The sequence below is a fragment of the Uranotaenia lowii genome, chromosome 2, assembly GCF_029784155.1.
Source record: "Uranotaenia lowii strain MFRU-FL chromosome 2, ASM2978415v1, whole genome shotgun sequence".
Lineage (NCBI taxonomy): Eukaryota > Metazoa > Arthropoda > Insecta > Diptera > Culicidae > Uranotaenia > Uranotaenia lowii.
In genome coordinates, this window is record NC_073692.1 from 332931453 (window position 1) to 332959282 (window position 27830).

Below are 27830 nucleotides of genomic sequence, written 5' to 3' on the forward strand. Positions count from 1 at the left end.
TCTGAAACGCTGGAAACGACTAAAAATTAAAACCCCACAAATGAGTTTTGGGTGAAAGGGCTAAACGAGCGACTTCTACTCGATTAGCTCTTTCGCCCAACATCCATATTGTGGGGATTTCATACGGTTTTAAGTGATTTACAGCATTTGGAAGTGCAGCAAATCCGCCATGTTGGATTTAAGGTTAAGTTAGATAGCGAAATTTGACTTTTTCTAGTTTAGCGCTTTCATCCAATACCCATATTGTGGGGGTTTCATGCAATTTAAGTAATTTACAGCCACTGAAGTTCAGCGGAAGCCGCCATCCCGGATTTCAAGATGGCGTCAGATAGTGCAATTCGACTTCTTCTAGTTTAGCTCTTTCAACTTATACCCGTATGATGGGGTTTCAAGCGATTATCAATAATTAACAGGTTTCAAAAGAAAAGCCAAAGCCGCCATCTTGGATTTCAAGATAGCGTCAGAATACCAAGTTCGCTTTCTATTTGTATAGCATTTTCACCGAATACCCAAATTGGGCGGCGTTCGTTTGATTTTAAATGGTTCCAAGGTTTGAAAAGAAAAGATTTCTAGATGGTGTCAGATAGCGAAATTCGACTTGTGTTGAGCCTTTCTACTAATATTTACCCATAAGCAGCCAACTTGGATTAATGATGGCGTCTAGCAACAATTTTTTTCTCCTACTAGTTGGAACTTTTCGCTCGATCGACATTTTGTAAAGATATGCATACCACTTCCGGCAATTTGAAGTATTTCAAAGATTTTTGAACATATTTTTTATTCAACTAAAAAATATTTAGTTTAGCTCTTTAACCCAATACCCATATTGTGGGGGTCCTTTAGAACATTTTAAAGTTAAGCTGAAGCCACCATCTTGAATTTGAAGACGGCGCCAGACAACGAAATTCGACATCAACTCATGGTATCTGTGCGAACCGATTAAACCGACATCGCCGCATTCGTCATTCAGCGTGCAGGAAGTCAGCCAGTCAGTTGGCGATCAAGCGAGCGAGTCAATCAGTGTATGTGTTCCCCTGATTGTTCGTGATCCGGCTCCGGACAGGTCTGCATATTTGGCGACCGTGACAGGTAATTTCTCGTAATCTTAGTTAAACGAGAATTTAGAAAAAAAAATCGAACCGAAAAAGGAAAACAAACGGTTCACGTTGAGAAAATTATAATCAAAGTTGCTTAGAAATCAAACACTTTATTAAATACACATTACGCAAAAAAAAATTAAGTCGCGAATGACATAAAGATGTTCAAACGACTATAATTGAAACAATAATAACATTGCGCAAAAAACGTAGTAAAATGAGTAATTAAACTACTCCTTAAGCGAGAAGTAGTTGAATTATAAATTCAGTGTCAGTGCCATTGATTGTTATAAATGACCGGATTTTTTTTGTGGAAAATGAGCGGCGTACGAAATAATGCCGATATAAGAATAAAAAAAAAGACAGCTTGGTCACGTTCACAATATCAAGCGAGTTTAGAGGACAACTTAAAATTGGAAGGCGAGTTGAGAGGACAGCCTAAACCTTTTAGAAACAATTATGCGAGTTGGGAGCAAGGTTGCCAAAAAAAATTCTGTGTTTTGAGAAAAAAAATCTGAATTTCTGTGATTTTACCCAAAAATTCTGTGATGGTTTTCTGTGATGCTTTTTCCTTCAATTTCGCAGAATATTTATGATAAATCGGATCTTTTTTTTATCTTTTTTGATCTTTTTTAAGTTTGGCAAAATCAATTAAAATTACATATCTTATCATACTTTTTTAATTCACAGTGAAAAAATCTAAATTTTATATAGGCTATAAAATCATAATTTTGGAAGTCCATTCAAAATTCAAAAATTCTGTGAAATCTGTGAATTTTTCAAAATTCTGTGTTCTGTGACACAGATTCTGTGATGAAAATTTGCTCAGAATTTTGTGAAATTACAGATTTTTCTGTGATTTCGGCAACCTTGGTTGGGAGGACAGCATAAAATTTGAAGGCGAGTTGAGAGGACAGCCTAAGTTATTGATTAGAAATCAATCAAGTCGAAAGGACAGCTTGAAATCGAAAGGCGAGTTGAGAGGACAGCCTGAATTATTGATGAAAAAAACCAGCGAGTTGAGAGTACAACTTGACATCCAAAGCTGAGTTGAGAAGACACCCTGAGTAATTAATGAGAAACCAAGCGAGCTAAGAGGATAGCTTGGAATCGAAAGGCGAGTTGAGAGGACAGCCTGAGTACTTGATGAAAAAACAAGTGAATTGAGAGGACGCTTTAATCGAAAGGCGAGTTGAGAGGACAGCCTGAGTTATTGATGAGAAAACAAGCGAGTTGAGAGGACAGCTTGATATCCAAAGGCGAGTTGAGAGGACAGCCTGAGTAATTAATAAGAAAACAAGCGAGCTGAGAGGACAGCTTGGAATCGAAAGGTGAGTTGGATGGACAGCCTAAGTAATTAATGAGAAAACAAGCGAGTTGAGAGGACAGCTTGGAATCGAATGGCGAGTTGAAAGGGCAGCCTGAGTAATCGATGAAAAAACCAGCGAGCTGAGAGGACAACTTGAAATCGAGAGAAGAATTGAAAGGACAGCCTGAGTTATGGATAAAAATTCAAGCGAGTTGAGAGGACAGCTTGAAATCGAAAGGCGAGTTGAGAGGACAGCCTGAGTTATTAATTTAAAAAACAAGCGAGTCGAGAGGACAGTATGAAATTGATAAGTGAATTCAGAAGAGACAGCCTGTGTTACTGATAAGAATTCCAAGCGAATGAAAAGAATAGCTTGAAATTTAAAGGCGAGTTCAGAGGATAGCCTAAGTTACTTACCAAATTGGATCGGAATTTAGGCGGATTGATAGAACAGCTTAAGAAAAGAACCATTCTTGAATCATTGCTAGAAGTTTGAAGTGAGTTTGAATGGATTGTTCATAATTCAAGAGAGTCAAAAAAGACAACTTGGAATTTTGAAGCATTTTTAAAAAGCAGCTCTTTTAATGAATCATCAAGCTTGTTGAAAGAAAGTTGGAGATAAGAGAGTACAATAAAGTGAGTGAGCAAGATAGGATAGCTTGAACAAACTGCCTTGAAATTCAAATGCATCAAAAGCTGTCTTGAAAAAAATAGCAAATAAATGAAAAGCTCGAAATGCATTAAGAGGATTCCATTAAAGAATGTTGAGAGAACAGCTTTAGTTTCTAAAATAACACTAGTTCACAGAATTAAAGAAAAAACGTGAACTCTATCAATTGACCTATATTTTTAATGCGAAATCGGGCGCTGAATCTGAAAATAAAATTCAAAAAAATCTTAGTAGAACAGTTTTTGAGTTATGCTCCAAATGTGAAAGTTCGGAAAAATAAAAAAAAGTACTTGTACTAAGATTAAAATATCTCGGACTACATAACAGTAATTTGAAACCATATTGACGGTGAAAAAAATTTCTATCGATCATCCGAACACCATTTTTGCGTCTGATCAACATTTTTATTGATATTAGTGACTTTATGATAGAAAAAAAAAATATAAAAATGCGTTTTATAGAGAAAATTTTGTTTCAGCGAAAGTTTTAGATTCGATGGTAACATTTAAAAGATCTGATTTGCTATTGCCCTCAAATGTCAATTCAAAACAAAGATTTCAAGCGGTTACTTATCAAAATCGTTTAAAAATTGAAGAAGTTATGGCTTCAATACCATAACAGTAATTTTTACATTTTTTAATAGTTTAACGAACCGCAGTACACTTATCATAGTACAGGAAAAAATCAACATGGTAAATCTCACTCGCTTCAAGTCAAAATTATTTATTAGCTTTCGAGAAGGTCACATGCTAAATTTAAGAGAGATTTGACCATACGGAAGAATTGCTTGAGTCTCAACCGTGAATAGGATTCTAAGGTTTTTTGCCCGGGAGGAACAAAAAATACTGGTTTTTCATCAATAACTTTTTTGTTTACGAGCCAATTGTTTCTTATGATTAATTTTTGTAAGGCGTAGTTTGAGACAAATATTTCACCCGAAGACGGCAACACGATTGGAATTGAAATAAAAAAGTTATAGCGGTTCAAAGGCCGCAAATTTGATGGATTCACAATGTCAAGTATTTGAAAATATTTTGTCAGGCCTATTTTCAATCAATTTCATCATTTTAGCGATTTCATTACGTCATGTATTTTAATTTTTTTTTAACTTTACGTTTTTCCATTAAAATAAATATTTCTTAATAAAATAAATCTCTTTTCAACAAAATTGATCTCAACACGTTCGATAACTCAAATATACAAAATTATAAAATTTGTTCCAACTAGTTTTGAGAAAGAACATGCCGAATTCTGGTGTTTCTCGGCTATTGTTTCTTCGCGATCTTCAATGTGTTAAGTTCAAATTGTGCTTTTGAAAGATCAAAAAGAAAGAATTTCATTCCTTACGAATAAAAGAAACACTATAGATCAGAACATTTCCGTCAGTTTCGGAATTTCGTACGTGAAATACCAACTTCCTACAATCGCTTTTCCCCGAATATGCAAAGCATCGATCCGGCAGATTTGAGAGTCCTCATCGATTGGCGGCCGCCATGATTTGTAGCTTATCTCCCGTAGAAACCCGTCGTCTTCATTGAATCTGGGGCAGAATGGCAGAAAGCATACTCCGGAGCAGAGCTGAGTCCTAGAAATAGGAAATTTCGGAAGCAGCATGAGTTTCCACAAATTGCTGGCACGTGACGGGACATGATGACCTGACGGCGACCGGCGCGATGTAATGGGGCTTGTGCCAGCATGCGAATCGACAGTGGAGGAAAAAAAGTTTTTTTTTTTGGTGTTCACGCTGAGAATTTGAGAACTTCAATCCGTCGGCAGAATTGCCTTGCTGTGTTGAAAAATGCTGAATGAATACTGGTCCTTTCAAGCGGACCGGACGACCAACCGAAAAAGTTTACCGACTTTTTTTTGTATTCTATCCTCCCGGTCATGATTGTGGAAAATTTAACGACATAAACCACTCGGTGCTCTGTGAAGAATGGAAATTTTCGGGGCGGTTTAATTCACGAACAAAGAAAAATGTTTTCTGAATTGGCACGCGGTTTTTGGCGTCCATAAAATAAAGCTTTTACGAGGAGGCGTATTCATTTTCACTCATTCGGTAGTAGGGAGGATTTTTTTTCATACTTTCTTCCAAAGTTCCCCAGATGATGGATCCTTTCTCAAAGAATCCTTGCCCGTTTTCGGACAACTTTCTCCGGTTCAATTGATTAACCATTCGGGTAGAGAAAATGGGTATCGTTTTCTGGATGACCGGGATTCGTATTAAAAGTTCTCCCTCGGGGTCGGTCGTCGTCGTCTTCGTCTGGTTTGTTTGCCGTCATCGTAATCGTCACGAATGGGTGATAAAATTCCAGCGTTTCCATCGTCACACTCAATCAAACAGAGCGCGTGCTTCAATGGGACCGAAGCTTGAATGAGGATTCAATTTGGGTATCAAAGAAATTACGTCACGCGATGATCTCGATTGATTTCTTTATCGTGGGAGCAAAATCCTCAGAATCACTTAAGCACAGCATAAAAAATCACAGATTTTTTTTTAGAGATTTTTGTTGAAAAATGTTGCCTGTGTTACACGAAAACTTACTCCATGTCGAAATGAACATCATTTTATAAATTTTCCAACAAATTTTAAAGGTTTTTGTAGACATTTTTTCATCGATAAATTTTAACTCTACACAAAAAATCATTCTTGATTGGGCCCAAGAAAAAAGAACCCCAGATAATCAATTGCCGGAACCAATGAAGGACAGGCTCTTTGGGCGTAGGCCTCTTCCCGAACAAATATCAACTTTCATCCGGAAGAATTCAATGAATGTTAATGAAGTTCAATTTGAGCATGAGTAAAGAAGAACAACTTCCTGCGGTAAGAGAGAAAATAAAGGGTATTAATAATAGGTAGGAATCAGTTTTTCGATCTTCGGGTTTCTCCATTGGGAAATTTCACCTGCCTGCATAGCTGATGATTGCAAGAAGCGAGAAAGTACCCCGACCGGAAGATTGTTTCAGAGGCGAGAAGTTCAAGTTGAAATATTCATTCCGTACAAGTTGCTACGTGACGACACGAGAAAGGCAAATAAATTATAACCCTGAAGGTACTTTACCGGTAGATTCCTTCGAAAACAAATTGAATAAAATGAAAAATACAAAAAAAATGTAGCGTAACATTTCATAAGGGCGAAACTGCCAAATGTAGAACAAATAGGGATAACGGTTATTCTGGATGTACGCGGTTGCACTTTACTTAATAAAAGCGGTTTCAGCTTAAAATCGCCTAAAATTTTCAAAAATTTGATAAAATCCACCTTCTACGTCCAATTCATTTTCAGAACTCATAATTCAGTTGCAGTTCTTGCGAGCTTTTCCGTTCATATCTAAAACATCTTAATTGAAATTTTAGAATGCACGTAATTGATTCAGATGCAGAGTATTTCAGCTCAAAAGTCAAAGTCAGAATTGAGGATTGAGTATTCGGATTCTGAAATACATTGCTTTTAACAAAATATTTAATATGTAGATCTTTTTTTTTATATATAAAGAGAGATTTAAGAACCTTCTTATCATTGGAGATAGTCGGGTAAAACGGACACCTTCAAAATTCCGAAAACTACAATGTTTGTAAAAAATCTAATGACGAGATTTTTTTACGGGGTTTTCATCCCGAAGCATGATTCATTTCTCAAATGTTGGGAATATGTTTCACTTTCGAGATCCTTTTTTTATTAACAGCAAAAAAGGTCTCATGAAAGTAAATAAAACAAACAAAAACTTTGAGGGTGCACCATTTGATGTATTTTTTTTTACTCAGACAATAGTCCATAACTAACAAAATTTTCAGAAATTTCATCTGTTTTCAACGGTGGAATGTTTATACGTCTTCTCATTGACCACCAGGAAGTACACTCAGCCGAAAAGAAAACGTTAAATTCACCTGGATTTTCACGTAGGCGCTCATTACGTGAATTTTTGCTTGATTTACGTGAAGCACTTAGTAGCTAATACAAAATCACTTGATCCTTACGTGAAATTCACATAGATGTAAGCTATCAAAACAAATACACATCTGATTTACGTGAAAATTCAGTGATCCGCTAGGTATACACGAATTTGATGCATTCTATGTGATGTTCACTTAGTTCAGAATATCTCATTCACGTAAAATCGATGTGAAAGAGTTCAGTACTCAATATGGCGGGGACCCAACAGTTCGTACTATCAGAAAAAAAAATTATATAATGTGATGGAAAAGCTGATTTTTCGTAAGTAGAAAAAAAAATTGTTGTGTGCTCATTATTTACATATTTTGCTATTTTCAGAGAACTCGGAATTGGAGCGCTAGGACGGCCAGGCAATCAGTATGGAGGCAACCCAGTTACCCAATTGTGAAAAGTGAAGTGTAAAAAGTATAAATCCTTTAGGTATGTAAAATAAAAAAGTGCAGTGTGTATTTCAAATAATAAAATATGATGCAAAATCAATACATTTTTTTTATTTAACAGACAGAAAAAAGCACGCTACGTAAACATTACAATGAAATCTACACTCAGCCGAAAAAGGAACGTTAACCCTTTAATGCATGACTTTTTTAAATGAGAATTACAGTTATTGATTCAGTGAAATAATAACATTTTAATTCGAATAACAAAACTCAACAAGTTTAAAGTCGTTATTTTGAGTTTTAAAAAAGTTATGGCCCATAAAAGTTGAAAAATAATTTTTGAAATTCTGAGTTCTTTCAATACGGTTTTTCTAATTTCTTCAAAACCTTGTTAATTGGGCGCAGGAAGGTGTTTGTGATTGATTGAGATCAAAAAGTTTGTTATAATTTGCAAATCTGAAGAAAGAACAGCAATTTTCCAAAAAATACTTTTTTTAAAAAAATAAATAAATTTGGGTTTTGCAATTTTTCCGCATACTTTGTTCAATATTTCACACATACATTAAAATATCGTTATAAAAATACCATGAGCAAATTTCTTTTAATCTCCACAATATTTTATGTGAATACAGCACTCAAATATATTCACGCGTTTTCGAGATATTTGGATTTTGATTAGTGTTGTTTTAAAACAACACTATGCATTAAAGGGTTAAATTTACCTGGATTTTCACGTAGCCACTCGTTACGTGAATTTTTGCCTGGTCTACGTGAACCATTTAGGAGTTAATAAAAAATCACTTGATCCTTACGTGAAATTCATATAGTTGAATGTCGATAAAACAAAGACACATTCGTTTTACGTGACAATCCAGTGATCCGCCAAGTACTGAGGGAATTGGTGATTCTATGTGATGTTCACGTAAACCTGAACGACTCATTCACGTAAAATCGAAGGAAATACCAGTTTCAACATGGCGCAGATCCGACAGTTGGTGCATCAAGACAAAAAAAAACTGGGTTATGGAGAAGCTTATAAGTAATAAAATTATGTTTTGTGGTTAGTAGTTATGTACATCTTTGTTTTTTTCCACAGGATTTGATATTGAGGCAGCTGAAACGGCCAAGCAACAGCTGAAGAGGAAGAACAAATTCCATTTTTCGACGAATTTTTGTTCAATGAATTGAGTGGAGTTACAAAGTGTCAGTTTAAAAGTGTTATGCAAGTTAAAGTGTTAAATATGTTGTTTTGTCGAATAATAAAGTTTACTTCCGAAATCAAAACATTTTTATTTGAAATATCCGAAAATGAAATGAAATACAATGAAATCTACGTGAATTGCACGTAGCAGAACGAATCCCTACCCACATTCGATCTACGTTTAATTCACGTACAATTCATATGAAAATTACGTGAATTCTGCTTGCTGCGCGAGCTCTGTTTGCTACCTGAAATTCACGTAGGTTTCACATGATTTTCATGGTGGCAAAAGTCTATGTACATTTTCACGTAGCGGTCATGTGAAGAATTTTTTCGGTGTACGTGAATAACATATGGCAGAACGAATCCCTTTCTACACTCGATCTACGTTGTTTTTACATACAACTCAGATGAAAACTACGTGAATTCTGCTTGCTGCGCGAGCTCTGTTTGCTACTTGAAATTCACGTAGGTTTCACGTGATTTTCATGGTGGCAAAAATCCATGTTCATTTTCACGTAGCGATCATGTGAGGAGTTTTTTCGGTGTAAACCAGCAGCAACAAACGTGGGTCAACGTCGGGTAAAATGGACACTTCAAGGTCGGATAAAACGGACTCATAGGTTTCTTAAAGTATTTCAAGTTTTTCATCTGATTGATCTGAGCAATTGTTGATCGAAAAGCACTCAGCTTCTCAAACAGGTTATAAAAGCTGTTTAAAGTGGATCCCCGCTGAAGAAAGCGTCTAGAAAACACGGGATTCCGAAAACAACGCTGTTTCGCTACTATTCTCGTACCAGTAAATGGTACCAGTTGGTACCATTTTGGTTCCAAAACATTCTCAAATTAATTCACAAAAATATGTATTTGAACAGCCATTTTTCCGACAACGTTCCCCTTTTCTCTGCAGTGTTCACCCTGCAAACGTTTTCGTAGGTATATTTCTCAACGAACTTTGTTATACGTTGCATATACGTTATAGAATCATCGCATAAAACTCGAAAAAACGGTATTTACCTACCAAAGTGGAGGCGATAAACATACATAGTTTTATATTCTGGCTTAAGCGATAATATTCAACACCTTATTCGTATATACTGAAAGTATGGGAGAGAGCGCAAGTTTTGCTCTCAATGCATGCAAACCGTTTCCAGCGAAAATATATGCTGCTTCTCTCATTGGACAATTTTTTCAAATGCACCATCAGATTTTTGGCAATCTGGTTGCACTGCTCATTGCAGAGGGAACAACAAGGTTGTTTTCTCACTTAAATCCCGCGCGAGAAAACAAATTTGCAATCATGGCGGACTTTTCATCATATCCGATTTATATCGACTTCAAGTAGCCATTTTTACGATCGTTTTTTTGTTTGGTAGGAATTGCGATCCGCATTAACATTGTTAACGATTTGAGCTACCATTTCCAATGCGATTTTATGTTTGCTTGGATGTCCGTTTCACCCGACCATTGTAATTTGAAAGCATGTTTTAGATTGCTATTGAAACTATCTTAATGAAAAAAAATAATGAATTCCACTTCCCATCTGCACGAAAACGACGATGAAAAAATCAAATGCTGATTTACTATTGCGTTTCTACCTTAGGGTGTCCGACTTACCTAACTTTCCCCTACACGTTTCGGATCACTCAAATCTAAATTGTCAGGGAACTAATAATTTCTGTACTAAGAATTTAAAATTCATAGTTTCCATGGAAACACTCACGACTTAAGAACCATATCTGAGAATTTAAAAATACACTTACGTATATTTGAACATGAATTTGGAAACTTCTTCTTTACTTCTTTTTTCTTCATACTGTTATGTACCGTACCTTATGGATTTTTATCGTTATTCAAAGTTTGCCTGAATTTTCATCTTTAGTTTGGTGTTATGATCAAACACAGGGGTGAACAACCTTTTGAGCCAACATGCAATGGGAAAAAGAGTATAACCGTGTTTTAGAAATTCAATATCTTCCCTCTTACACGAAACAAATCTATGAAAAAGTACTTTCCTTTAGTGAAAATGTCGCCGCACGAGCTTAAAAATGGAGTTATAGTACCATTCCCCACTTACAAACTTTGTAAGTAGGCTTAGAAAATAGGACAATCAACAAAAACAGTACTTTAGTTTAATTATCAATAAAAATCTTGTAGGATCCCTGATGAAGGTGTTAACAGACACCGAAACGTCGGAATAAAATAAACGTCGTTTTTAAAGATTAATTTGGACTAATTTTCCGTAAATAAAACACTTTTTCAATTATTTTCGAACAAAAGCATGTTCCGATTTTTAACGGAATGGGACGTATCTTGTGTGTTTTTTTTTTTCGAGGAAATCAACGAAGCCTATTTGAGCAACCGCATGGATTGGAAACTGGAGTTATGGCTGTTTTACCCTCAATTTTTTTAATTAATTGGAAAATGTTGGGAAATTGAGGGTAAAAACTTCCATAACTACATTTTCAAAAGCGTGCGGCGGCTCAAACAGCCTCCATAGGGCTCCTCGTAAAAAAAAACACACAAGATACTGTTCATTTGGTTCAAAAATTTCAAGTCCGAACATGCTCTTTTCTTAAATAATTGAAAAATGATGGGAACTGACGGTAAAAACAGCCATTACCCTATTTTCCAAAGCGTGCGGTGGCTCGAAAAGCCTTCATTGGATTTCTCGAAAACAATCGCAATCTCATTTGGTTCAAATATTTTGTTTCAAATCCGAACATGCTTTTTAGACTGTTTGAAAAATTTAAGGGAATTGAGGATAAATCAGTCACAATTCTTGTTTTTAATGCGTGCGGTGACTCAAATAGACTCCGTAGGATTCCTCGGAAAATATTACATAAATTAAGTCAGATTTAGTTCGAAATTTTCAAGTCCGATCATGCTTTTCGGAATAATTTGAAAAATGTTGGAAAATTGAGGGTAAAACAGCCATAGCTCCAGTTTTCAATCCGTGCGGTTGCTCAAATAGGCTCCATTGAATTCCTCGGGAAAAATCATATAAGATACCGTCAAACGGGGCATCATGCAACAGCGGGGTTCGATGCAACATTTATATAACACTACATTGAATCAATTTTTAATTTAATGTATTGTAATAAAGTTATCTTTTAATGATAACAAAATGATGATGACATAATTTCTCGCATTTTAAGCTAGTTGTCTTAAGTTTTTTATTTTTATGTAAAATTTGAAAAATCGAGCAATAAAATTATGTACAAATTTTAACATTTTTTGATGCCGAAAAAAACTTTACCCAGTATGACGGATCGGCTTGATAAAATTACCTACAAACTTTTTACAGGTTTCCTCATGTTATACCAACATTGTTGGTGTAAAAATATTTTTCGAACAATCACGCAATTTTTTTAAATGAATATTTTTAAAATTCAGTTAGGTGTCTGGGGTTAAATGCAACAAAATGCAAATCAAAGAAATACCTTGTAAATCTCGTTTCCATGTGCTGGAATATGAATGTTTTGCATCACGCGTTTGTAAACATTTAAATTTCATCATCCAAACATTTATTTTTATGATTTCAGCTGGTAGATTTTTTCGTAGTATTATTTAACCCTTAAAAGTATGCAGCATCCTTATTTTCAGAAAAAATGTGAAAATTTGTTTTTACAGACCCAAAAACTACTGCAATTGGTGTTGTCATGCGTAATGGTCTTTAAGGCATCGCAAATATATTAAAAACTATGAATTTTCGTAGGTGTTCATAAGATTTTTCATTAAAAACAAAGTTTGTTGCAAGTTACCCCATTTCCTAAAAAGTGTGAAAATCGCATGTTTTTAGAAAATTAAAAATAACTGAAGAAACCAATAATTTTTTTAACTACGCCAATTTGATGCCCCAGCATCCTTAAAACTTTTGATGCATAAAGGATACGATTTACTGTGAACATAAGTTTTTTAGAAGCCATTGAAGTTGAAAATTGTTGCATGTTGCCCCAGTTGACGGTACGTCCAATTTTGTTGAAAATTTTCTAGTCCGAACATGCTTTTTCTGAAATAATTGAAAAATGTGGGGAAATTGAGGATAAAACCAGCCATAACTCCATTTTCCGAAGTGTGCGGTGACTCAAACAGCCTTCATTGGATTCCTTAGAAAAAATCACACAAAATTTTAAAGTCTACATTTTTTTTCTAAATTGTTCACAAAATATACGGAAATTAGAAGTTAAAAAGGCACGTTCGTAAGCTCGTGCCAAGTCTGAAACAAATGTCCGGAGAATCAACTGGAGGGAAAGTACTTTTTCATAGATTTGTTTCGTGTAAGAGGGAAGATATTGAATTTCTTCGCGGTTCATACACTTTTTTCCTCATTGTGCAACGGGCCAATTTAAATTTCATCTTTTAGGCGGGCCGCACATAAAATAACTTTTTTTGATGATGAACAGAGCTTCATGTCATTTTCTTAACTACCAATGTTTGACGAAAACAAATCTGAAAAAAGAAAAATAAACGAATTCACGAATATGTCATTTTTTAAATTCTCTCGATATTTAAATAGTATGAGAGAGTGGGGAATCATGGGCCACTTTTTTTCGTTGTTCCATAACTTCTTTGTTATAAAAGATAAAATGAAAATAAAAAATGGTATGGTTTTCTACATTTTCAAGGTACCATAAGGTATTTTTTTAAATTTTTAATAAGTTATTTTCCCCAAATTCTGACTGTTTAAAAAAAGCTATTTTTTTTGGATTTTGAAAAATGATGGGGAATCGTGGGCCACCAAATCCAAATTGACCAAATAACATGCAAAGTTGACCCAAAACTGAGATTTCCTAATTCATTTCGTTATTTAAAAGCAATTTCAGATGATGAAATAAAAAAGAGAGCTGTGTATGATCGCATAGATTCCAAAACCTGGCTCGCGAACGTTTTGGCAAAATTTTTTATACAGGATGGACAAAATATTTTTCATAAATCTTCATTTGTCATAAAAAAACTTTGCAGATAGGTAAAACGTATTTTAAGTTCTGAATGTGTATAAAAACATAAAAATATAGGAGATTCAAGATGTGTGGCCCACAATTCCCCACAAGCTATGATTTGCAAATTGGTTGCGTTTGTGTGACTTATTGATGTTTCATCAAAAATTCCTTTTCCACGTGAAAGATCATGACAAATTTAAGATCATAAGCGTATGAGCATATTTTTGTTATGTACTTTAGGTTACCCATTGATGAAATTAGCGGGTGTTTTTTTTTAATTATGTAATTAAACTATTCTAACTTTTTTTTATCTTGATAAATAAAAGAAGCATATGATGCGTATTTCAGTCAACAACATATAGGAACACATGCTCACGCAAAGCGACGACGGTGACAGTTGGTTTGAGATTTTTATCTCAACTCACATCTGAGATATTAAAAGTGGCCCACGTTTCCCCATGGCCCACGATACCCCACTCTCCCCTACTTCTTGGCGAATATTCGTTTTTACAACATTCTTGTTAAAACCGATGGTACTATTCGTCATCACTTTCATTTAAAAATCGTCTGGAGCTTACCGCAGTCATAACTAGGAATGTGTGTGGAAACTATATATTTAAAAAAATCTTCGGACGTTGAATCAATAATTGACTTTCTGTGATGTTTTTTAAAACTTGTCCTCAAAGTCTAGATTTTTTTTCCGACAAATGGTAAAAACCCCGTGTTTTAAATTAAAGTTTTGTATTGGATCATTGCATTGAGATGTTGAGCATGGTTGTCAAATCACAGGAAAATGTTCAATTTCTCTTATTTTTTTTTAATCATATTTTGATATCATTGGAAAAGGATGTCAAACGCTATATTATGACTTTGGTAATGTGGAATCGGAATTATACGTGGAATGACTCAGTATATAAATGTTTGCTATACATTTTCCATCAACTTCCTGAAAAAAGTATCACAGATAATCGACAAGTAGAAATTAAGTCTTCATACAAACTTTAAAGTTCCAAAAAGTAGAAACAGAAGTCAATACAGGTAGTACTTTCCAGTTTTGGAAAGTCCAGTCCAGAACTGGTTTTGTTTTTAAAATGAATGCTACATCTTTGATTAAAGAATTGATGATAATTTCGAGAAAAAGTTTCTGTTTTTTTGTATAGTCTAGCAAACTGCATTTGAGCTCAGCGGGCGATTTTGAAAAAAAAAGTTGCAATTCAATGTAATCAGTTGGGTTTATTGGGCAATTTCTAGTTATAATCTTATCAATTTATGGCTAATCTATAAAACGACCACAATAAGTATGGAAACATATTCTTTTTGAAGATTGAGAAAATAAACTGTTGCTTTGGTGAGATGACTTTAATTTTCAAATTTTCTTTTTAATGTTAAGAACATTCGCTGATTCTATAAATCAGGGGTGAGCAATCTTTTCAACCAACGGGCTAAATTGACATTCAAATTTTTTTCGGCGGGCCGCACTTCAAGTAACACTTATTTACTCATCCAGGCTAATCGCTGTTAAGCCCTTCTTTGCCAAATTGGTCTTTGATTGATAATTTGCAGAGGTTTCCTGATAGTTAATATTTCAATAGAAATATTCAAAATTAATATCAACCTTTTGTAAATTATAATTTTGACTAAAAATATACTCAAAAAGGAAATTGTGTTTTTCTTTGAGTCGAACCATTTTTAAATAATTTGACCTTCTTTGCTATCATTCGTTCTTCTTAAAAGAGACATCATTTGCATTGGTAATTTTCAACAATAGTGCAAATTTTGAAAGGCCTTTCACGACTTTTAAAAGTCTGTGGGTGGTACTTCCGTTTGAAAAACTTCACCGATAACTAATGGTCAGACTTTTTTTTTATTTGGAAATTGCTGTTTCCTTAGCTTTCGTTATCGTTTTCGAAATTTATTGATTTTAATATATATTTGCTGTGCATATTTTTGAGAAGTTTTTTTACAATATAAGTTCTGAATAAGATCACTGCTTTGCGATGTTGGGCAAAGTTTGATGTTTCCAAAATTTTAAAAATTTTGAAGCAAATTTTGTAGAAAAATCTTATTTACAGTTTTGATACCTTATTTTTAATTTTTTTCGAACAATTTCCAAGGGTTTCTTTATTTAATTAAAATGCCACTACAAGAATAGGATTTCTTAGGCTAATTAATGAAAATATTGTGACATTAATAATGTAAATTGAAAATATCCATTCTTTAAATAACTCAGTATATCAATGTTTGGCATGATTTTTTGAAACAAAAATATTTTACTAGTTAATTGTTTCATTTTTTGTCAATATTTCAGTGCAAACGAAACAAGCCAGTTAATGCCAAATTTTATGAAATAACTTAAAAACTCCCATAAACAGTCTATATTAAAATGTCGAGAAATTGAAATCAATTTCAGAATACCTTCGCGGGCCGCACATGAGTGTGCCGTGGGCCGCATTCAGCCTGCGGGCCCCGCACTGCTCATCTCTGATCTAACATTTTTTTAAAATTTCAACATAATTCTCAACCGAAAACTGTTGACCGCAATTGAGGCAAAAATAGGTAGCTATAGGTAATTATTTTTTTTAAATTTTCAACTTATGTTTGAAATTCATTCAAAAATAAATTTTAACTGTTCGAGAGATTTTCGATCCTTTTTCTAACCTGTTCTATAAAACTATCAAAAAAATGTAAAAAAAATTACAGGAGTTGATGAATTTCATCTGAAACTGAGCAAAAGAACGCTCCCAAAATTCCAAAAATTGATGGATTCCAGCTAATCAAGTGCGGCCCCAAAAACGGACCGGCATTAGTTGCTCAATCTAATCCCGTCAGTCATTAGCAATCGAAAACAGACCAAGACACAGCTCTAAGCTAATAAAACTCGAATTCGTGTCGTCCATCCGTTGTCACCGAGCTAAAAATGCTGGAATTTGTTATCCGAATTAGAAAAAGTTTGGACCGAGGCGAAGGAAGGAGACCAGGGTTTCCATGAAAAAAGTAAATTGGAAAAAGAAACCGGGAAAGGAATTTGAGGTGATTGATTGGAATGAAATTTATTTCGTCAGCAGAAGTCGGTTGAATATTGATCGACTATTTAGTAGGGGCCCATTTGGCAGAGCCTATCACATCTATCACATTGGATTGAAATTATATAGATGGTTCTGATGAATACCTTTACCCGAATAACAAGTACGGTCTTGGTGCAAATGGAATACTGTATTATTCATGATTTTTTCCGGAACTGTTTGTCTTTGTCAAGATCCTGGCAATGTTTTAATATTCCTACGCCAATTACTGAATATTTATAAAGGAATAATGCGTTTTCATGCCGCGTACTTTTTTTCTATCATGTTAATTTGATACAAATCCACCCATTCAACAAAATTTGTATCGATTTCATGAAACCGATACTTTTATTACACTGCTTTCAAATATAAACGAAACTACCCCAATCACATTCAATATCATCGAAATGCTGCGACAATTTCAACGGAAGTGTGCTCAAATTGGTCACTTACCCGTCACCGAGGGGAAAAAGATTCCGATCAATATCGTGAAAGCGGTGGTAATATCTGCATACACCTGGTTGTAGGTTGGCCGGTCCAGTGGCTCGATATCGTCCGGATCCGTTCCGTAGGCGATGAATTGGCCTTCCTGTAGATGGGAGAAGTGAGAAAAAATTGGTAGAAAAAAAGGATGAGAAAAATGTTTCAACGGTAATAGTGATCAGTTTCGGAATGCGCAATTTTCTGATATTTTCTGCAATATCACATCAGTTGATTAAATATAAAGAAAATATTACCCTTGACAAAGATCGGAAAACAAAATCATTGATATTTATTCGTTTGGTATTCAAATATTCGAAGTTTTAACACGACTTTCAATCAACACGTCGCTGCCCAATGTCACTCTGTATATAATAAAGTTTCCAGAATTTTTTCTCCATGTATCCAGACCGGACAAATCCGGGCAATTTCATCTAAAAACCGGGCATTTGAATTCGAAATTGTCGACCAAAAATCCAGGAAATGTTCGGCCAAATTTGGTCAAAACCCAAGACCTACTCAACACAAATAATCAATTTTTTTCTTTTCAATAAAATTCGTCTGCAGATCTTAAATCGTATTTTAGGCTTCCAAATATTCCCCATATCATCATTACTATAATTCTTACTCAAAAAATTGATTTTGAGCGCATGAATACAAAATTTTTACATTACAATTTATTTTGTTTTGTACCTATGATTTGACAGCTTATGTGAATTAGTACTTGCAAAAACCGGACTTTTTTCAATAAAATCTGGGCAACCAGGTCGGACCGGACTTTTCCCAAATTTAGTATTAAATATCCGGGCAACTCTGGATAAACCCGGACAATCTGGCAACCTTAGTATATAATCTGTTGGACTTTAAAAGCCAAAATTTGGGGCGAGAATTTTTTAGCTTCATATTTCTGCTAGAGTACAGTCATGGATCTCTCGAAACATTTTCAAAAGAGAAGCCGTTTAAAATGGGTTTTCAATCCATAGTAAATAATTTATCCTTGACAAAAATCGAAACAAAAATGATTGATTTACATTCATTTGGTAATCAGTTATTCGAAGTTTTATAAAGACTTTTAATCATCACGTCGCTGTCCAATATTACTCTGTACAAGGTCGTGCAAACGGGAGAAGCGGATGGGTGATTTGAGGGGTTTACACTCCCCCCAGCTCATGGAGATTTTTTCAAGTAATATTTTCAGTTCAAGAAATGAGTTTCCCGTAGTTATGCGAAGTTAATTGATCCCAAAAGGTTTTTGAAAATAAGTGTTATTAACCATGTCAGAAAATCAGCTCAGCTCACTAGCTGGAATTTAGATCACAGTCATTCAAGGCCTAAATCATATCATTTTAAGATACTATATGACGTTGCAATTCAATAAACCTTTTGTATTGAAACCCAAATCTTGACACAAAAAAACCCTACCTCGTCATTTAGAATGGGTTTTTATTAAGAAGTGTAGCTAACAAGTTCAGAATTTGAAGCCAATCATATTATTACAAATTTTAAATTTTCATTAAAAATTTTGTGCAAAACACTTTGTTCAAGAAACCAATTTCAGTCTCAATTTTATTTTGTGTTTCTTGTTCTTCTTAACGCTTAATTTCACATTCATCAGGATTTGGATAAATAACACAAGGCTACAAAATAACATTAAAAAATAGGTAAAAATGATTTGAGAAAATTCGACACTTTTTCACAAAACTATAAACCATTACATTTTGTTTTAAATAAAAGTTTTCAACACATTTTAAAATTTTCCTATGACTGCAAATTATTTTGACTTCTACGGAAAAAAATAGAAAAGTTTACGATTTGTTACCTTTTTTCCATTTCAAATAAGGGAATTTAAACGATTTGTATTGTAAAGAAGGCTTCAACAAATAGGTTAAACTAAAAACAACCTTTTTTTAAACTTTCTTCAGTTAATCATAAGTACTGTTTATGATATCTTTTTCCAATTTTTCAAAACTGTAGAATTTATTTTTTAGATCATTCATCAACATCATGATCAACTCATTTTTTTCTTACTTAATTAAGTATAATAAACAAATTCCTAGTCAGTTTTTTAAACTTTCATGTAGATTTCAGTAGTTCATGGTTATTAATGATTAAGGCGATAGACAAATTCTGTGTAAAAATTCGAGTTCAGAAAGCTAAAATCTCCGCAATAAACATGAGCTCGAAAATGCTGTGTTCTTGAGTTATCAATTTAATTTTATAATTATTAGTTCTTAAAATTTAAAATGGTAAGAAGTTTTAATTTAAAAAAAAATGTTTTAAAATGTTAGAAAACTTTTAATTCTGATCTTAGTTTTTAATCTATTTTCAATTCTATTCAATTCTATTTTCAATTCTATTCAATGGCTGGTAAACGGTGGATAATGTGCAACACGAGACCCCATAGTGGTCATATCACCTCTTATTCACAACTCCTATCTCTACCTCCCCGCGGTGCCGGCTGGGGTGCGAGTAACCTAAGCGGAGATCGGGTACCCAACCCCGGTGGATGCTTTGGTCGCATGCAGACTGAGAAGGTGGCCGCACGCGTCTGTTCCCCAGGTCAGGGGCGGCGTGCAACAACAACCGAGCGTCTGTTATCCAGGTCAGGGGCGGCTCAAACAGCGTCTGTCTCGCAGCGAGCGGCTGAATTTACGAAATGCGGCTCCCGCCAGCTAAGTCCAAGATGGCAGCCCCATCGCGGGATAGGGACTTTAGGCTAACAACCTACTGCTCCCGATTTAAAATTGTTACGGAATCCGAAAGAAATGACCGACCTGGAACTTTGGCGACGACTTTTAGCATGAAAACACGGACACGAATTGGAACTTGGAATGTTTTAACCCTTGCCCAACAAGGCAAACTGGAACAACTTGCTAGAGAGGCTAGCCGCCTCAAGCTTGAAATTCTGGGACTGAGCGAAGTCCGTTGGCCTAATACTGGAGAACACAAGACACAATCCGGGCAAGTCCTGCTTTACTCTGGCATACGAGGAGAACATGCTACTCGGGAACGAGGAGTTGGTTTCCTGTTAAGCCCGCAAGCCTACGCGGCCCTCATTAGATGGGAACCGATAAACGAAAGAATAATCGTAGCCAGATTTAGAACACGGGTTAGAAACCTTACAATGGTCCAGTGTTATGCGCCAACTGACGTTGCCGACTTGCAGGAGAAAGAGCACTTTTACAGTCAACTGAACAGCGTGGTTGAGAGAATTCCGAAGGGTGACATTCAAATCCATTTGGGCGACTTCAACGCAAAAATTGGCTCCGACAATCAGGACCTTGAGCGCATCATGGGGCGCCATGGCCTAGGACAGATGAGCGAAAACGGAGAGCTGTTTGTAGAATTTTGTGGCAACAACAACATGGTGATCGGTGGATCGCTCTTCCCCCATCGACCAGCACATAAGGTCACTTGGGTATCCCGAGATGGCCGAACAGAAAATCAAATTGACCACATCTGCATCAGCCGAAAATGGAGAAGGAGCCTTCTTGATGTCCGCAACAAGCGAAGCGCAGACATTGCATCTGACCATCACCTCGTCCTTGGCGAGATACGACTGAGAGTTGCACGTGTCCAACGGCGCGAGGAGAAAGTCGGGTGTCGATACGACGTCCGCCGGTTGGAGAATCCAGAGGTGAAAAGGGCATACGTTGAACAGCTAGAATCCCGAGCCTCGGAGCTGCCGACAGACGGAACAGTCGAAGAACAGTGGTGTGGAATCAAGAATGCCTTTATCACGACGAGCCATGGTACTCTCGGTAAAGTTTGTGGAAGAAGGAGTGAATGGATGACGGATGAAACTTGGAGGATGGTCGATGATCGGAGAAAGGCGAAAGTCGGAATTGAGCAGGCATGTACCGGGTCAGCCAAAGCAGCCGCCCGCTTACGATATGCGGAGCTGGAAAAGGCAGTTAAACGAGCTTGTAGACGAGACAAGAGAGCCTGGACAAACTCCCTAGCCGAAGAGGGAGAAAGAGCCGCCGCCAATGGAGATATCCGATTACTTTATGACATTTCTCGCCGCCTCAGTGGTGCAAGGACTAATGCAAGAATGCCGCTAAAAGACCGAGCAGGTCAGTTATTGACCGATCGAACAGATCAGCTCAAACGATGGACTGAGCACTTCGAACAACTCTTCCGAGTCACGAATAGCGATGGCCAACAGAATCTGCAGCTCGAAGCGCCAACAGTAAGTCGCATAAATGGCGTCAACTCGGAAGCGCCTTCGCTGGCTGAAATAGAAGCGGCAATCAAAAACATGAAATCCAACAAAGCACCTGGGATCGATTGCATCCCTGCTGAAATGCTGAAAGCCGACCCTGCCCTATCAGCACAAATGTTGCACCGTCTTTTCGCTGACATCTGGGATACTGCAACATTCCCGGCCGACTGGATGCAGGGTATCCTCGTAAAGGTCCCGAAGAAAGGAGACCTGACAGAGTGCGGTAACTGGCGAGGCATAACGTTGATCTGTACAACCCTCAAAGTACTCTGCAAAGTGATTCTGAACAGGATCTAGGAGAAAATAGACGCTACACTCCGACGGCAACAAGCTGGATTCCGATCTCGACGATCATGTGTGGACCACATCTCAACGCTACGAATCATACTGGAACAAATCAACGAATTTCAGGACTCTCTTCTGCTGGTGTTCGTTGATTTCGAAAAAGCATTCGACCGACTTAACCATGAAAACATCTGGGCGGCTCTAAGGCGACGAGGGGTCCCAGAGAAACTAGTCCATCTCATCGAAGCACAGTATGAGGCATTTTCGTGCAAGGTCTTGCACGACGGTGTCTTGTCCGAACCAATCCCGGTAACTGCTGGAGTGAGACAAGGATGTATTCTATCACCGCTACTTTTTCTTATCGTAATGGATGAGATTCTGATTGGATCGATTGACTGTGCACCGAACCGAGGATTGCCGTGGAATCCTTCAACAATGGAGCAACTGAACGACCTTGACCTGGCTGACGATATTGTTTTGCTCGCCCAAACACAACCAGATATGCAGAGCAAACTCGACGACCTCACCGAAAGTTCCAAGGCAGCAGGTCTCAAAGTCAATGTCGGAAAGACCAAGTCGATGGAGATCAACACAGGAAATCCCTCCAGTTTCATGGTAGCTGGGCAACAAGTTGAGAAAGTGGAGTGCTTCCAGTATCTTGGTAGCCAGATTACGCCTGATGGTGGTACCAGAAAAGACATCGAAACACGGATCAGAAAGGCCCGATTTGCGTTTGCGACTCTCCGAAACATCTGGCGGTCACGCCAGATCTCTCTACGAACAAAAATCCGAATCTTCAACTCAAACGTCAAATCCGTATTGCTGTACGGGTGCGAAACTTGGTGCACATATGCGGTAACGACGCGAAAACTGCAAGTATTTGTAAATCGCTGCCTGCGGAATATCATCCGCGCTTGGTGGCCTGGCAACTGGATCTCGAATGAGGAACTACATCGCCGGTGTCATCAAAAGGCGCTGGAAATCGAGATTCGGGAACGTAAGTGGAGATGGATTGGGCACACGCTGCGAAGAGATGAAAACGAGATTTGCAGAGAGGCGCTAGATTGGAATCCAGAAGGTCATCGAAGAAGAGGCAGACCCAGAAATTCGTGGCGGCGAAGCCTAGCCGCTGAAATCCGAACTGTCGACGAGAATCTTGACTGGGACCAGGTGAAGACGCTGGCTCCGGATCGTCAACAGTGGAGGTCTTTTACCACGGCCCTATGCACCGGAGGATCGGCGCGGGATCATTAAGTAAGTAAGTCAATTAAATTTATCAAACTTTTTAGTACCGTAAAACGGGGTAACTTTGATCACCGGGGTAAATTTGACCAACAACAAACTTTTCCACATTATAATCAATAACTCAGTCTATAGTTAGAATTTTTGAAAACCGTTTTCTACGTTTGAAAGCCTATTAATTGAGTATCAAATAGGAAAAATTGGGTTTGTATTTGAAACTTTTTTCTGTTAGTAAAAAATCTAATTTCAAAATATTAAAATATCTATTTTTCCAAGGCTCGCAAACCAACAGCTCTCCTGATGACACCAAAAAGCATTTAGAAGCAAACGGGTTGTTTGATGTGAAAGAAAAACTTTTTTTCTTGGTGTATGAACAGTTATAGTGCTATTTTCATAGTTATTTAATGACATATTTTTTATATTAAAAAAATAAGGACATTTTCCAAGAGTTAGCCCGTATTGAACAAATGGATAGGAACCCTATCAAATCGTTAACTTTGAAGAAAAAATGAAAATGGAAATAGTGGGAGGGCCTAGGGGAATGTGTGAAGGTAAAATTTCATTTGTATTTTAAAGCTAAAACTATTTAGCAATTATAATTATGTTTTTGCCCCTTAATGTAGGCAGCATCATAGTTCTTTTTTCGATTATGAATATTTTTAAAATAAAACGTTAAAAATCAACCTAAAATTGATAAACTAGCATTTGTAAATATGATGAAGGTGTTTTGTATCCTTTATGATCAAGGAAACTTGTTAAAACCTTCAGCATAGAGATTGATCAATGTCACCCCAAAGCTTCAAATTCTGAGCAGAGACGAAAACGATTTTTAAATCAAATTTAAAAAGGTCTAATAAATTTCTGCATCCATGTTTTACGTTCATAGGAGTCCAGTACTGGTTTTAAAAATATAAAACATGCCACATTCTAGTAAACCGAAAAAATTATCGAAATATATTGAAAAAAGTGATCAATATTACCCCGGATTACGGAAATGTTTTTTTTTTATTTTCAAATAAATTAGGCCTGAACTAATTTCCAATCCTTCTTTTGTCACTCAGAGTTGGAACATCGCGAGGGGGAGACAATAAAAATAATGCGAAAAACAAAAAAAAATTATAAATTGCACAACAGCTTGTATGCAACAAAATTGTATACTACATATATCATTGCAAACAACCTATGAATCAAGTTTTTTTTTATCGAAAAACCCAATAAAATCAAGAATTCAAAAGGTGAAATAACTTTCATCTTACAAAATTTGTTTTTGGGATAGTAATCTATCGTAAACTTGAATTGTTTTTTTCGATATTTACAAACAATACTTTAAATTATATTTATTTCCCCCTTTGGGTTTTTTGGAAATTTCGAAGGGGGGGGGGGGGGGGGGTGACAAAAGAAGAAATTGATATTTGTTCCATAATCGCTTTTTATAATTATACCATTTATTTCTGAAATATTTAATAAATTATTTTTTGCTCTGAACTTTTGTTTTCTTAAAACGTAATCTTTTTTTTTAATTTTAATAAGAAAACCACAGTTTCTACACTTGTCCTTGTCAGGATCAAATATTTTAAATGACGGCGAAAAAAATATTCAGAGTATTAAATTTAAACTTTATGACATACACTTGGAAGTTTATAAACGTTTCACTTTATTTAAAAGCTTGTTTTTTTTTAATTGATTATGATTTATAAGTCAATCTAACTATAAAAATTACAAAAATGATTGCAAGTAGCAACTTTAAAGCTAAAATTCAACGCTTTTGAAGTGCTTTTTTTAATGTTTACAACTAAACTTGGATTTCCTTTTTCGATTTTTAACAGTTTATTATAGAAGGCATCACCCATTTTCCAACCTGAACTTTATCTCTGTAAGGATTCAATGATGTTTTTGTATTATTAATATAAAAATAAGAATACAAGAATTTTGATAATATATAGGACTAGCTGACCCGTTGTGCTTTGCTACACCTTCCAAAAATCATTAAAATTTGTGGTAGCTTGATATTTCACTTTTCATTTATTTGCACAAAATTTTCAATTCAATTTTAAAATTTTTTGCTTAAAAGTTTATAACTTATGCCAAATTTTTTTTATATATCGCCTTCCCTTTTATTGTGAAGAGGCTCTCAAACTCTCAAACGAACATATTTTGATACAAAATAGCGTCATGGGACACTTATTTTACCTATTCGTTCTTGATATTATTCATATATATTCATATATTCATATACATTTCTTGTGCTCGAATTCCCTCTCATGCAAATTTGGTTTCGTTTTCTTTATTAGTTTTCGAGTTATGTTATAAAATTGGTATCGGAGCCCCTCTTCCTACCTATCCCCTACCTGGAAGGAGGGGATCAAAATCAAACATTCCGTGTATTCAAATACACTCCCATGTCCATTTCTGTTCCATTTCCTCGATTGTACGATTATTCCCATGTCATATATGGTTCCATTTGTTGAATAAGTTCTTGGTTTATGCTAAATAATCGTATATGAGCTCCCGTCTTCCCTAACTGTATCCTCAATTGAAGGAGAAAGAAGTATCAAATAAGCAAATAACCGTTTTATGTATCCAAATGCTTTCCCATGCCAAAATTCAATTTGCTCGATAAGTTCTCGAGTTATTGTAAAGAAGCACCCCTCTCTCCTTCCTATCGCCCCACTGCAAGGAGGCAGTAGGGCAAATATTCACAGAAATATTCCTTGTACTCAAATACCCTCCCAAGCTAAATTTCGTTCCATTTGCTGGGTAAGGATCCGAGTGATGTAAAAAATTGTAACGGAGTACCACCTCCCTTAAAATTTTCCGACTGGAAGAACGGAGTGTTCTCCAGATATCATAGAAATATTTCTCGTAATCAAATACCTTCCCACGCCAAATTTGGTTCCATTTGCTTGATTAATTTTCCAGTAATACTGAAAATTGTAAAGGAGCCCCTCCCCACTTTCTATCTCCTCACTGAATGGAGGGAGGGTTACCAAATATTCATAGAACTATTTATCGTACCCAAATACCCTTCCAAGCCAAATTTGGTTTCATTTGCTCGAATAGTTTTCCAGTTATGTAATAAAAAATGGGTTAAAGGCCCCTTTCCTCCTTCCTGAATCTTCACTGAAAGGAGGGATGGGTCTGAAATAATCATAGAACCATTTCTCGTATTCCACTACCGTTCCATGCCAAATTCGGTTCCGTTTGCTTGATTAGTTCTGCAGATATGTAACAAATTGTAAGGTATGCCCACTCTCCCCTTCCTTTCTCCCTACTGGATGGAGGGAGGGGTACCAAACCATCATAAAAACTTTCTTCGTACCGAAATACACTCTTAGGCCAAATTTCGTTCCATTTGCATGATCAGTTCTCGAGTTATGAAGACTTATCACTTTTTTTATATGACCCCCTCCCCCCTTCATGAGAGAGGGAGGGGTCTCAAACCATAATAGGAACCTTCCCCGGTCTCCAATATCCCCACCTGCCAAGTTTCACGCAAATCGGTTCAGTAGTTTCCGGGTCTATAGGACAGACAGACAGACAGAAATTCATTTTTATATATATAGATTCCATCTCTGATTTTCATCACCGGCACTCTTAAAATATATGTAATTCAATTCTTAAAATTAAATTAAATTCAATCATCTACTATCTAAACACACTAATGAAGTTTACTTCCTATCAGACTGAAACTTTAAGAAGTAGTTCAAAACGTTTAAAATGCATTTTTAAATTGGAGAATAATGACAATCCCCCTGGGGCAGTATAGGCACCATTACTCGGGGTACGATGAGCACTTCTGCTGTCGAAAATTTAAATCGTGTTGTATATTACATTGCTTCCGGTATCTCCGTACACCTGTTTTATAGTCGCAAAAATGATCTTGTTATAACAGAACATGCTGGCGTCGATTGAAAAATTGTTTAATTTTGCCAAATTTTAAATTCCTTTCATATGGGACCCAAATTCCCTTAATAATTGGAGGGTGCCTCGATCACCAATTTTAACTTATTTGGTCTTGCTAAATTTTTTATGCGCTTGTTACAGATCGTATGACTTTGTTTTGCTCTTAGCCTTAGGAATTTTGATTTTTGTTTTAAAAAGTAATGGTAAAGTTACCATTACTTTGCCCTCGTTTTTCAATTCTCTATGTGAAAAACTGTGTTATTAGTTGTAAATCTTGAGATTCCATCGGTGTAAAGTTTATTAAATTGGTTTATTAGTTCTTGAGATGTGTAGTGCAAAATTTTCTCTCCCACTGTTCTCTTATCTAGAACCGTAGTTAAACATTCCTGCCTCACTTTGCCTGCTTCGAAAGCTTTTATTAGAATTCCGAAGCTCTTATTCTAATGCATCAGGCATAGTTCTGGGATATCGTGCGCACCCCTTAACTTGAAGATCGAGGATAAAATCTCCTGGTTCAGACTTTTTGAGAATTGTGCAAGATTGAAACAATGCATAAAAGTTTGAGTTCAAGGCGGGAGGCAATTCACTTATGCATACAAGTAATCTGATTGAGTTATAATCTTCCCAAGTAACACAGATTAAGCCAATTGGCTTGTTGTTTTATGAAGACTTTTCCATGGCATCAAATTTTTAAAACGGTTCTATTGTAACATAGAAAATGCTTCATTTATCGTTGTGTTTTAAAAGAGCCCTTAAAGTTTTGCTAAAACTTGAATAAAACACTATCTTAAGAGTGCTGTAAAAACGTTGCAAAAATATTGCTTAAGCATCAATAAAACACATACTTTTCTGTTTTTATTAGAGCTTAGGTACTAGTTTTAAAAATGCGCTCAATGCGCTTTTAAAACTAGTCTTCAAGTCAAGTTAAAAAACTGTTTTATTGGAACAGTCAATGTAGGCATGATAAAACTAAGTGACAGATAATTCGACAATCGAGAAGAACGTATACACGCTTAAACTTTTTTACCTCTTTTTGAGATAGCATAATCTGTTTTGAAAGAATTATCACTCAAAATT

At 35.9% G+C, this 27830-nt stretch overlaps 1 protein-coding gene across 8 annotated transcripts in view; it reads right to left on the reverse strand.

The window, feature by feature from the left end:
- The window catches only part of LOC129748030 (solute carrier family 12 member 4), a 780735-nt gene that overhangs the window by 165412 nt on the left and 587493 nt on the right, over nucleotides 1-27830 (reverse strand). For all 8 annotated transcript variants that reach the window (XM_055742491.1, XM_055742493.1, XM_055742490.1 and 5 more), the window contains one exon: nucleotides 17072-17207. In XM_055742491.1, the coding sequence (XP_055598466.1) occupies nucleotides 17072-17207 (136 nt within the window). The remainder of the gene's footprint in view (nucleotides 1-17071; nucleotides 17208-27830) is intronic.